This window comes from Suncus etruscus, chromosome 13 (genome assembly GCF_024139225.1).
Source record: "Suncus etruscus isolate mSunEtr1 chromosome 13, mSunEtr1.pri.cur, whole genome shotgun sequence".
Lineage (NCBI taxonomy): Eukaryota > Metazoa > Chordata > Mammalia > Eulipotyphla > Soricidae > Suncus > Suncus etruscus.
Window position 1 is genome coordinate 72,300,393 of NC_064860.1, and position 13,930 is coordinate 72,314,322.

Consider the following 13,930-nt stretch of genomic DNA (forward strand, 5'->3'; position numbering starts at 1 on the left):
AGATAATAATATCTCAATCCTAGCTCAAATACCTGAGAAACAAATAGAGTCAATGTTATAATCCTGGCCTGTTTGAAATGCCAGCTAACTCAAGATCCAAAGTAATTAGATGTTTCTATTTTATTCCAAGGATAGTAAAAAGAATCCTATTTCTCACCTGCAGGTCACTTAACTGAATGATTTTATTATACTAGTAAAAATTTGACTCAATATATACACAATAGACAGATCTTCAAATGACTAGAAGAGGCTTATCCATTTTAGGAAAAACCAGTTTGCAATCTATAAAAATTAAATGTGTTACCAGAGGTGACTTTGAACACAGAGCTGGAATTAACCACAGATCAATGCTGATTGTTAAAACCAATTCATCATAGTAAGTAACAACAACATCACACTCACACACATGCACACAAAATAGTGCTAAGTGTAAGGCAAATAATGCTGAGTGTAGTACAATACATGTCCGGATGCAGCTCTACAAAATCCTATGTATTGTTAAGGTGGCTTGAGTAATCTCTGTCATTGTGTAGCTCACACAGCAATGTATCATCCATCCCTTGCACTGAACCACTAAGCATACTGCTCAAGCATTTGCCAACAGGTGTCCATAGATCTCCTAAATACCACTGGGTGATATAGATAAGCGAAAAAAAAAATACTCAAGGACTGAGAGATATGCAGTGGTGAAGACATTTAGCTTGTATGCAGTTTACTTTAATTTGCTCCATAGAACTACATATTATTGCCTGAATCACTCTCAAAGTTGAACCCTCTCTGAATGCAGAGGTAGATTTTAGGCCCGAACACTATTGAATGTGTCTATAAAACAAACTCAATAAAATTATTTCCACTAAAACTTGCTCAATAATGTAGGGCTTAAAATCTGAACATCCTATTTCACAGTTAAATTGAAATATAAATACAAATATACAATATATAAAATATTTGTTATGTATAACATATAAAATACAATATAACTATATATTTAATATAAACAACAAATAAAATATTTATTCATAAATAATAAAATATAATAAATAAATACTAATAATATACTATAAATGCTTGTATTTAAATTTTATAAATATTTATTATAAATAAACATATACAAATATGAAGTACAAATACTGAAATTTGAACAATTATTCTATCATCACACTTTCATAATTTTTTCTCTCAACTAAATGTGGCAATATTAGAAATATTAACGTTCTACATTCAAATTTTTAAAACTATAAGTTTCACTAGTTAAACATATATGATAAATATGTATTGTGTGTCTTCAAATTAATTATACTTCCTAGGTTATTTTATGAAGCAATACCTACCATGTGGTGTTTAGAAATCCTACATGTAACTGAATACTTCTGTTGGTTATCTTAAATATTTTTTGTTTAAAGGATTGAGCATATATATGTTTGCAAGTATATATGTATATACATACATATTTTTACAAGTATTGTACTAAAAGGAAATAACCAGAAAATACACTGTTGATTAGTACTATATTGTTTACCATATGAGTGACTAAATTTTTCAAATTTAGTCCTTTTATCACTTATATACGTGTAGATGACTTGTAAAATCTCACACACATTGTATTTCCAATCCCAGATGAACAAGTATGAATCAAGGTCTGGCATTAAATAATACAAACCAGGCTGAGGTATAATATGTATAGTCTGGCAATTTTCTGTCTCATATGGAGATCAAGCTGCCTGCCAGAACTGTCATTTTTATTGAGTACAAAGAACACCCTCAGGTAGAGCAGTAAGGTTAGAATAAGGCTATCCTGAGCTTAGTCCTTCCCAGATTTACGTGTATGACAATATCTTTTTTGGGGTAAAACCAAGTTGTAAACAAACAGATACAAAGGAACCAGTGAAGTTCTTTGTCTTGGGTAAAACAAGGTATAATCTAATAACTTGTTATAAATTGGAAGAGTCCAGAATCTATCTTAGAGTTACAAGTGTGGAGATGAGAAAAGACCATGCCATTCTTTTTCTTTTTTATGGCAAAATTCTTTTCTTTTTTTAAATAATAATAATTTCAAAATTACAATCATGTTTTTAGTTGGGCGACAGTCATAACAAGAACAGCCTTCTTCACCTGTGCAACATTTCCACCACCAATTTCTCTCATCTTCCTCCTCCCCCATTCCTTTCCTGTATTCAAGGCAGGCATTGTACTTCTCTCACTCATTACCACTGTTATAAAAGTTTTTAGTGTAGTTATTTGTCTAACTGTACTTACCACTCTTTGTGGTAAGATTCATAACATAGGAGGGTCCTTTCATCCCCCACTTTTATTGCATCTGGGTATTATTACTGCCAGGGCATATCTAAGCTTTTAGGGGGCTCAGCCCACCAGATGTATCCTCAGATTTTCCTGGTGTGTAGAACTAATTTAACCCCCATGGGGTTCCTCAAAAGGCCCGCTGTGGATGCCTTTTTCCTCTGCGTAGATGGTTGAGGAATTTCTAAAGAGATGCCTGGCATTACATTTTCAGCCAGTATTTGACTATCTCTCCTTTGTATATATCAGGTAAAATAATGGCCTCTATTAAATAATTTGGCTCAGAAATTTCAGCACCAAAGTTTATTTTGAGAACCATTTTTCTGGATAATAGCCAGCCTTAAAAGCAAAGACAATACTTTTTCTCTCTTTTCAAATATGTCCTTGCAGCTGCATTTTCTGGTGATCAAGGGCGTAACCAGAATGCAGATCCTGGCTATTGAAAATTGACCCTCCTTTAGAAATTGGGAAACTCATTTTTGGGGATTTAGCTCCTCCCTTTACTTAACCTCTAAAACAATAGAGTCCAGCCCACAAAGATCAAGTTCCTAGATATTTTCTACTGCTTCCTAATCCTAATTATGCAATTTAAAGTGAGCTTGCAAAGTTACCTTGAGTTGTAACCTTCTCCTTTGTATTTATACAGTCACACCCATAGCTTAGGTATTGTTACTATTGTACTATGCTTTGTGATTATAATTATACTTTACCTCTGGCTTATTTTACCCCTATAAATTTCCCTGCTCAAAAAATTAAACTTGTCGCACTCCTGCCAGAAGTGTGTTGACTCCACATACACTGTGTGTGGTATCATTATTTCATATTTCATATTCGATCGCTCGTGTTACTTGTTTTCCTTCGTGAAGGAATTTTTGTTCCCACTAGAGATGCTGAGACTCAAGATGCCTGCAGCATATTACAATGTATTTTATTTTCCTTAAAACCATAAATGAGTGAGACTTTTCTATGTCTATTTCTCTCCCTCTGACTTATAGGTTGCACAATGCCAGGACTTGAAAAGTGTCAATGTTAGAGAATCTTTTTAAAATGAGAGTATTTTCATGTTTTCCTATTAACTCTTTTCCATTGGCCTATGAAATATGTGTATATTATTCTATTAATTAAGTTCATAGAAGTGTATCATTCTATTAATTGAGTGCATAGAGGTTATAAGTATAAATAACTTAATTTTATTTTACTAAGAATGATGTTATTATAAAAGTTAAATATTTTTATAACAGATTGTAGCATACATAATACAATTCACAAGTTTTTAATGTGTAGAATATTCTAAAAAGAACTTAAAATGAATGCTCACTGTACTTACAGAAAAAAAATCTTGTGTGATCTGCTACATTACTGCATTTTCAAAGAAATTCTGTTTAATGCTTGAGACACAGTATCTATCTTAAGGGTATTTTTTGTGTGGGTTCTTTATTCTGAGTCCCTGGTATTCCTGCTGTAATGAATGTGTTGTTATTCAAATGCACATAAATGCATTCAGTCTGTAATAATAGTATTCATAGACATCTATAAATAGTTGAAGAAACAATTGTATGAAATGCTTGATATTCATCTGAAACTGTTTTTGCAATTTCACTTTTAAACTCAGACTTCAGAAATAATGCAACAGTAGTGCTCATAAGATATTCAGATACTTTTGTTAACTTTTCATGGAGTGAATGGTCGATCCTTAAAATTATATGCTCTGTTTTACCATGTCTAAGGTATCTTCAGAAATATATTCAATTGTAAGAATTAGCTTGATTATAAATCAGGAAACAATAAGGTTTTTTTTACTAACCTTTCTTAATATTCTATTTTATTAATTTTTTTAGATACACCATCAGTCAAGATTATACCATCCACTCCTTTTCCACAAGAAGGACAGCCTTTAATTTTGACCTGTGAATCCAAAGGAAAACCACTGTAAGTCATTTCATGAGTGAAGAAGTTTTTATTTTTTTTTACTTTTTAACCTATTCTGCATTTTTAAAGTAGGATTTAACTAAAAAACTCAAGTTCCGCTTTTCTTAATATGCAAAATAATTTAAAAATAGAATGACACCCAGTTCCCAAATTATATCTTTATTAAATTTTATTAAAGATTCATGTTTTACATGGTCATCTATTTATTTGCTGGTAAAATTTTCAACTGTTTGTGTGTATATGTGTATGTGTTTCATTTTTTACAATAAGTCACTGTGAAAGAACTTAATCAGTTGCTGTTTTAATCAGAAGACTAATAGACTTATGCATTATTAAATTTAGTTCTCCCATGTTCTTTCATGAAAACTTTAGAAATTATTAAAGTTCTGCTAAAAGAGTACAATTGATAAGACATTTAAATTGCACATGGCCAACCCAGTTTGATCCCCAGTATAACATATGGTACCATGAATTTATCAGGAGTGTTCACTGAGCACAGTGCTAGGAGTAAGTCCTGAGTGCTGCCAGTAGTGATGCAAAATCTTATAAAAAAAATAGATAATCATATTCTCAAAATCTGTTTTTAAAATTATGAGTAATCACATTCATAATAGTAGATACCAATTTAAATTTATTATGTGGCTCTTCCAGAATGAATTTGAAATGGAATATGTTTGGAGAAAATATGATTGAAAAGGTCACAGTTTGTTTATAGTTGTAAAGCGGTTTCATTTTTATACTATTGGAGATCAACAAATCAGATATTGTTATTTTTGACATTCATGTTTATAAACAGCTAATTCTTAATGTCATCTAAAATTCAGAGATGCAGCATAATATAAAAGAAGGAAGTTATTTTCAAGACAGCACTTAAAGTTCCAAAGTACGTGTGCCATCACAGGCTGTAAAAGAAGCTTCAAAGAGAGAAAGTTGAAGTCTGATTTTCTGTCAGGCAGTTAGAGAAACTTAACAAGCTACACATAATAAACACATGTATATTTATGAACTGTGCACATTTGATGTACATATAAGGGATTTGTATCACCTATACAGAAAATGGCAAGAAACATGTACATATATTGAATTTTCAGGAAAATAATAAAGAGAAAGAAAACTAGTAGAAGGAGGGTGTCAATGTCAGTACCCTGTATAAGAGTATTGTATAGTCAGGCTCTGGGATCCATATGTGTACAAACATATTCATAATATCTTGTTTTGATCAAATCAAAGCTAAAAAAATATAATGCTGTGACTTCTCTTTAGAGGGACTGCCACATCTAAAATACAATACTTAGCACAATATGTTTCCTTTCTTAAATCCAGAAGATGCTTTTAAGCTTTCATTTGCAAGCAGGTGCAAAGGAAAGCATAGTAGTTCTGTAACAAAAAGTTACAGGAGGTTTTGTTTTTCTGATTGCAGCAGAAAATATTTGATGAGGAAGGTTGAAGAGAACACAGGTTGGAGCACATGCTTTGATTTCAGGAGGCCCAAATTTGATCTCCAATATCACATGGTCTCCTGAGCTCTTCCGGGAATTATCTAGTCTAGAAAGCAAGACTAATCCCTGCACACAACCAGGAATTCTCACTCTAAAGTAAAAAGTAAAAGGGGATGCTTAGATCACCCTTTGGTATAAAAAAAGAGAAATAAATAAAGTTATGGGGGACAGGGGCGTAGAGTGAGGTGGGTCAAGGCTTTAGTTATATCAGTGAAGTGGGAGAGTGGTTTAACTATACATCCAAACCAGACTAAACAGCACTCAAAATATGGAATCTAAACTGCAACTACCTAATTTTATAATGGGCCTGCCAAATGGCAGGTGGGTGAGGATAGAAGTAGGGGGGGTTAGTATGGGAAAATTTTAAAGGAAAGTTGATACTGGTGGTCTAAATTGGTGTTGAAATGTTATATGCCTAATGCACAACTATAAATAATAATGTTTTATTGAAATAAATATTTTATTTAAAAATAAATGATTATCCAATGAAATAAAAATTATTAACCAAAGCTATTTTTCAGAGCCTACTATTGACTCTGGGCCTACAATCATCCCTGCTTGGCTTGATGACAAAATAGGGTGACTGAGGTCAAACCGGGTTGGCTTCATACAAGGAACATTCCCTACCTGCTGTTCTATATGCAGTTCCAATGCTCTTTATTTAGAGGGGAGAAAACTAATGTTCTATCATGCTAAGAATTTTCTTATTCAACCAAAATTTAATCCAGAAATGCTATTTTTTAAAATCAGTTCAATCATTTCTCAGAACTTACATTCTTTCTGTTATTTTCTGCTATTTCAATTTCTGTGAAAGAATTATCATTTGTCTTAGCCAAAACAAATTTTGAGAAATTAGGAAAGGATTAGTTTTAAGATGTATTTTTCTCTAGACAATCTTTTTCATAAGACATTTTAATGTATTTATACCTTTCTGAAGTTTTACCAAACCTCTATCAAGCTATTTCTATCATGAGTTTATAGACATAATAAAAACATTTCTAATTTGAAACCAGAGAGACTTTCCTTTCATGCAGAGACCTGGGTTTGGTCTTCAGCATCCCCAACTCATCCAGTGAGCACCGCCATGTGTGCAGAGCCAAAAGTAACCCCTGACACTTCCAAATGCAGTCCCAAATCTAATAAATAATAATCATTATATAATAGTTACTATTATACAATGATCAATAATCATATAATCAATAAATAATTGTTATATAATAATTATTATTATGGTATGGTTTAATTGTTTTATTTTTGAGTCACTCTAGAGCTAATCAGGGTTTACTCCTGGCTCTCGCCTAAGACATAAATTATGGACTATTTAGGGGACTGAGATTTTTAGGGATTAAATTTGGGCTTAGAGAACAAGCACTGCACTTGCTATATTTTTTTTTCAGGAGATATCAGCTTTATTACAAGGCTCTAGCCACCATGCGTGTACCTCACATGGCTTCTTTTTTTCTATAATTATTTTTATTTAAACACCGTGATTACAAACATGATTATAGTTGTATGATTACAGTCATGTAAAGAACACCCCCCTTCACCAGTGCAACATTCCCACCACCAATTTCCCAGATCTCCCTCCTCCCCACCCCCCTACACCTGTACTCGAGACAGGCTTTCTACTTCCCTCATTCATTCACATTGTTATGATAGTTTTCAGTGTAGTCATCTCTCCCACTGCACTCATCCCTCTGTGTGATGAGCTTCATGTCATGAGCTGCACCTACCAGCCTTCATCTCTCTTGTCTCTGAGATACTGTTAAAAATATCTTTCATTTTTCTTAAAGCCCATAGATGAGTGAAACCATTCTGCATCTTTCTCTCTCTCTCTGACTTACTTCTCTTAGCATAATAGATTCCATGTACATCCATGTATAGGAAAATTTCATGACTTCATCTCTTCTGATGGCTGCATAGTATTCCATTGTGTATATGTACCACAGTTTCTTTAGCCACTCATCTGTTGAAGAGCATCTTGGTTGTTTCCAGAGTCTGGCTATTGTAAATACAATACAAAAATCCCTTCCTTACTCCTATATTCATTGCAGTGCTATTTACAATAGCCAGACTCTGGAAACTTGCTATATTTTTATCAACAAAATTACTGATACATTACCTCATGATAACCATATCATAAATACATAAGGGTTTTGAAAAAGTTATAATATTTATGTATTTATCAGTATTTATTGGAAGGGATTATTGGGACTCACCCTGATGTCCTCAGGTTATTGATAGTTCCCTGTTAAAGAGTGATCCCTGACATTGCTCAGGGGACTAGATGTAGTACCAGGGAAAGTGATATGCAAGTTCAATATCTTACCTTCTACATTATATCATTGATATATATTTTATTTTTTAAATCCAAAATATCAGATTATTTATGATATAGTTTATAACTAAATGTAAGATTTAATATCTTACACTATTACTCCTAGTTTCCATTTTACCATATCTTTCCCTGTGGATAGCTTTATCATTGCTATTAAAACTTTTACTGCCTTTCTGACTTCAGGCTTTTTGTAAATTCTCCATAACCCTAGTCCTAAAATCAATCTTACTTAGCCATAGAGATATATCAAGATAATATCAGAGGGTAGAGTACTAGCCTGGTTTGATCCCTGGGATTGCATATTGTCTCCTGAGTACTTCTAGGAGTCATCTCTGCATACATCCAGGAATATGCTCTGAAAACCAACAGGTGTGAAGCTCAAACAAGTAAATCCAACCTCCTGCATTTTAAAAATAGCTCTACTTTCCAGTGAAGTAAGGGGTCAACCTCTTTAAAGATGTTCTAATTTCAAGCTTCTCTTTTGTTTATGATGTTTCTCCAACAGTGTCAGATGAGGCAGAGAGGCCAAAATAGAACAAACAAACAAAAAAAGAGAGAAAACAGAAAAAATTGTTTTTATTTTCGCAGAAGAACTTAGAGATCATAAAGAAAATTGTCTCAATAGAGAAAAGAAAACAATGGCAAATTAAAATGGATTAATCAGGAAGTAAGGAAGTGGTGTGGAAGGAAAGTTAATGGGAAAACTACCCATTACACAAAATGAATCCTGAGTGTGGAACAAGATCAGAAAGCAATCTGGTGGGAGAACAAAAAAGATTTAAAAAAAAAAAAATAACAGATTGCCTAAATTTAGAAACTACCATAAAGTGTGGCAGTAAAACTAAATTATGTGGTATCCCATAGACCCAGTAGGAAGTTTCAAAGTTCGTATTTTATTATGGTAATCATTGTAAAAGTTACACTCCATTACTTTGTAGCTATTACACCCAATTTCCCATTTTGTTATTTTGGAAACACAGAGGGAAAAATAATACCAGCTTATCATTAGATGGGCTCCTGAAACTTTATTAGTGACTTGATCCACCATTAACAAATTGGTGAAAATCAGAAATAGTTACCTGAAAAAAAAATCATAATTTTGCTCTGTGTGTGTGTTTGTGTGTGTGTGTGTGTGTGTGTGTGTGTGTGTGTGTGTGTGTGTGTGTGTGTGTGTGCGCGCGCGCACGCATGTGTGTGTGAGCGAGCCATCCAGCATTGCTCAAGGCTCCTCCCAGCAAAGCTTCAGGAACCAACCAAATGGGACTATGGAAACTGAACCTGGGTCAGTCACATGCAAGCCAAGAGCTTCCACGTACCCTGGCTCCATTACTTCAACTTTTATAGGCAATATGTGAAACATCTTTAGTTCATGAGCAAATAATTTTGTTTCTTAAAAAATGGATCAGGGACCAGAGCGGTGGCACAAAGAGTAGGGCGTTTGCCTGCACACGCTAACCTAGGTCCCATATGTCGCCCAAGCCAGGAGTGATTTCTGAGTCCATAGACAAGAGTAATCCCTGATCGTCACCGGGTGTGGCCCCCCAAAAAAAATGTTGGCTCATGGGACCAGAACAATAGGGTGTTTGCATTGCACGTAGCCGACCCTGGACGGACCCGGATTCTATTCCTGACATCCCACATGATCCCTTGAGTCTTCTAGGAGCGATTTCTGAGCAGAAAGCCAGGAGAAACCCTTGAGTGCTGCCGCCGGGTGTGGCCCTTCCAAAAACCTAAATAAATAAATAAAAATTTTTTTAAAAGTCTCATCTTGCGGGTCAGGAGAGATAATATAAAATAAAATGTTGAATCAGGGCCAGAGAGATAGTATAAGATCGGGAGATTAGTTTTTTACATAACTAACCCAGGCTCAACCTCCTGTAACAGTTTAAGATTCCCTGAGTATCCCAATGTGTGATCTCTGTTCTCAGAGCCGAAAGTAATTCCTGAGCACCATGATCCTGTCTCCAAACTCTCACCCACCAAAAGTTTGACCAATGTGCAATATATTGAATATATTAACTTTATTGTCTTTATGAGACATATAGAGCATAGAAAAACAATCTAATATGTTTTTTTGTACATCGCTAAGTGTTGGCTTTTCTCATCTGTATGGAGTCTGAGGATTCTAATTTACCCTTATGTATGTTTATGTAATTTTTCTTGTTAAACTCCAGTGACTGTTCATGAGCAAACATTCCTTATTTGCCTCCCTTTGACTGAGGCCTTTGTTACTTGTCTGTGGAACAGCTGCATAATTTGGGTCAGAACCAAATTGTTATACTTGACATTACTATAGAGGCATTTTATTTTTTCCTTAAAATAGAGATTACCGTACATGTATGTCTATTGTTTTAATTTTAATCTACAGTAAGGAACAAGTTAATGCCAACCACTTTTCATTCAAGTCCCCCGAGATTTTACAACCTCTTTTCTTTGGCTAACTTCCCAGGCATCTAACAGGCAGTGGCATTCTCCTTTCATAGAAGTAGGGAGGGAAAAAAGCTGTTTGTTACATTAAAGTCCTGACCTGAAAAGGTATGGGGTCGCACCGCCTTAAGGTATAATTGAAGAATCATCATTCATTATAGTTCAATTTGTGAGCAATTTTTTTTTTACGTCACACTCGGTGGTGCTCTGGGCTTATTTCTGGCTCTGTATTCAGAAATTTCTCCTGGTAAGATTTAAGTGATAACATGGGGTACTAAGGATGGCCTTGTGTAAGGTAAAAGCCCTATTTTTTGTACTCCAGACCCATTATGGTTCAGTTTTTAACATTTTATTAATATACTTCTGATAATCTAAGGAATATTTTTAATAATATCTTTATTTAAACACTTTGATTACAAATATGATTGTAGTTGGGTTTCAGTCATGTGAAGAACACCCACCTTCACCAGGGCAACATCCCATCACCAATGTCCCTAATCTCCCTCCTTCCCACTCCACCCATGTCTGTACTCTAGACAGGCTTTCTACTTCCCTCATTCATTCACCTTATTATGATAGTTCTCAATGTAGTTATTTCTCTAACTGTACTCACCACTCTTTGTAGTGAGCTTCATGTCGTGAACTGGACCTTCCAGCCTTCCTCTCTTTGTCTCTGAGAATCATTGCGAAAATTCCCTTTATTTTTCTTAAAACCCATAGATGAGTGAGACTATTCTGTTTCTATCTCTCCCCTACCCAGCTTATTTCACTCAGCATAATAGATTACATATACATCCATGTATAGGAAAATTTTATGACTTCGTGCCAAGGGACTTTTTTAATTTAGTATGTGTATCTAGCATTTATATCAAAAAGGAAAATATAGTATTGCTCAATTATTCTGTGCATCCAGCATGCTATTTATGTTGTATCTACTATTTATTTCAGCCATATTTTCTTATGTTCTTGACATAAAAATCTAGTATAACTAATTAAATAGCACATAGAGTACTTATCTATAATGAAGGAAGATATTTTAATTTTAAGTAGACAGATCACATATAATCTAACTAGTGAGTTGTTTTAGATGAAAAATTACACATTTATTTCCAAAATAATAAAGAGTTTAATAAAATATGATGATAATATATTGAAGCATTTCTCTTAGCGCAAGAGGAAATTATGACTAGTTTTATACCAAAATGAGAAAAATGGCAAAAATTAAAAGTGGAGGTAATGGGGCCGGGCGGTGGCGCTAGAGGTAAGGTGCCTGCCTTGCCTGCGCTAGCCTAGGACGGACCGCGGTTCGATCCCCCCGGCGTCCCATATGGTCCCCCAAGCCAGGAGCGACTTCTGAGCACATAGCCAGGAGTAACCCCTGAGCGTCAAATGGGTGTGGCCCAAAAAAAAAAAAAAAGTGGAGGTAAAAAAGAAAATTATAATTCAGAGTTAAATATATTAGGCCAATGCAGAATAACACATGAAAATTAAAAGCCTACTGCTCTACAGCGATTTTTTTATGATTTGACCTAATGCATATCATCTGCTAATTATACAAGATGTTTTTTATACTGTCTATGCTATAAATAGAAATTTAATTTATCATCCAATTCTGTGTTTATTTTCAAGAATATTGCCTTGGCTATCATAGTCTGTGACACAGACAGTTGTGTAATATAGTACAATGAGAAATATAGAAATTCAATTTAATAATAAATTAATAGATGTCTATGGCCTGGTTAGCGACCTCAATTGTATGGTTAATTAATAAGCTTTATAGAGAATTTTAAGTTGCTAGTCAAAGTGAGTGAAAATACAGATAGATCTAAGTTTCTGCAACAGAGGGCATTTCCCCACTATTTTTATCTTCTGAAATGGTGATTCATTTTTATGGATGTTAACTGATAATGAACTCATCATTATTGCCCTAAGGCCCATAATTTTCATTATGATTAACTCTTACACACATTCCTTTTGCATTCTTGAATTAAGTAAATACAATAAACAAAATACATATGAAATGTTGTCTATTCAGTAATTTCATAATAAATGATTGCCAAGGGGTAGAGGATAAATTATTTTGTTAATAAATATGTACAGTTTATCTCACCAAATTTTAAAACTGCACATCTTAATATAATATACAATAAAGTATGCTAACATTGCTTGATTGTGACAGGTCAACAAACTAAGTGATTGCTATCAATTTGATCTGCATTTCTGAAATTAAGGTTCCATGAAGAATTAAAACATTATAGGACTGTAGGCTATGACTTTCAAAAGCATGTTTTAAAGTTAAAGAACCCAGACAAAAGCAGAGCAAAACAGACAGAGCAACATGGCTGTTTGAATATATGTCAAATTATAATAATGAGTTGCTAAAAACAAAGGCAAAGGCATGACTCCTGTTAGATGGTAAATGAAACATAGCGAGAATTCAATAATTATTTAATTGTTTCACTTCCTTTATTTTACATGGCTTTATTTTTTAATTAAAATTACATTGGTGTATAAGAGTATCTAGGGTTACAATTTAGCCCTTCTTTAAATGTGTGCTATATTGCATCCATCACCAAATGACTGATAGGTCCCCACCTCCATATTTCGAAGGAGAGGTACCTAACCCTATAATCACCATCTTTCTCACCTCACTAACCTCATTTCTTCAGAGCTGGAGTGTTAGTTTTTTATTTTTTTGCATAATTTGCCTCCTTTTCTTTTTTTTTAGATCATATTATGAGTTAGATCATCTAATATTAGTCTTTCTCCTACTAACATTTTGCTTAGTTGTATCTTTCAAATTCTAATTATGCAAAAGTCTAGATCTAATATTTTATTATATCTGAGTCATATTCCTAACTGTATATAAAAATCTTTATAAATAAAAGTGTTGTATACTTGGAAAATGTCTAAATCATATCACTGTGATGACATGAGTGATTATATCTGCTTTTTTATTTAGTATTTTCTGTATTCTGTGAAGTAATAAATAGGACAAAAACAATTATTCTCATAAAATATTTTACATAAATATTTTAAATATATAATTGATTATTCTTAATTTCATATACTTTCAAGAAAATTTTGACAATACATTACAGCCTGAAAACAATACCAATGCAATAGAGTTCAGGCATGAAATGGTAAATAGAATCAAAATAGAAAAGGAAAGACTGCATAAAGATAATTTTCTTCTTAAATACTGTATTTAGTTTATCACCAAAAGCAATTTGCAGAAAAGCATAGCAAAGTTCTCTTTATCAAGGTGATAATCTAATACAATGGCAAACCCTAGATAAGAAAGTTTATAGGGTACTTAGATAATACTTATTTTCCCCTTTCTTAACTTGTGTGATGATATCTAAAGAGATGTAGATTTCAGTTAATAGTTAAAGGCAATGATAATTTCTCCTAAATGCTTTCAAAGTGATTATGCTAA

General features: G+C 33.5%; 1 protein-coding gene across 2 annotated transcripts in view; it reads left to right on the top strand.

Moving 5' to 3' along the window:
• The window catches only part of CADM2 (cell adhesion molecule 2), a 1,096,781-nt gene that overhangs the window by 969,527 nt on the left and 113,324 nt on the right, over positions 1 to 13,930 (top strand). For both annotated transcript variants that reach the window (XM_049785499.1, XM_049785500.1), the window contains exon 7: positions 4,137 to 4,227. In XM_049785499.1, the coding sequence (XP_049641456.1) occupies positions 4,137 to 4,227 (91 nt within the window). The remainder of the gene's footprint in view (positions 1 to 4,136; positions 4,228 to 13,930) is intronic.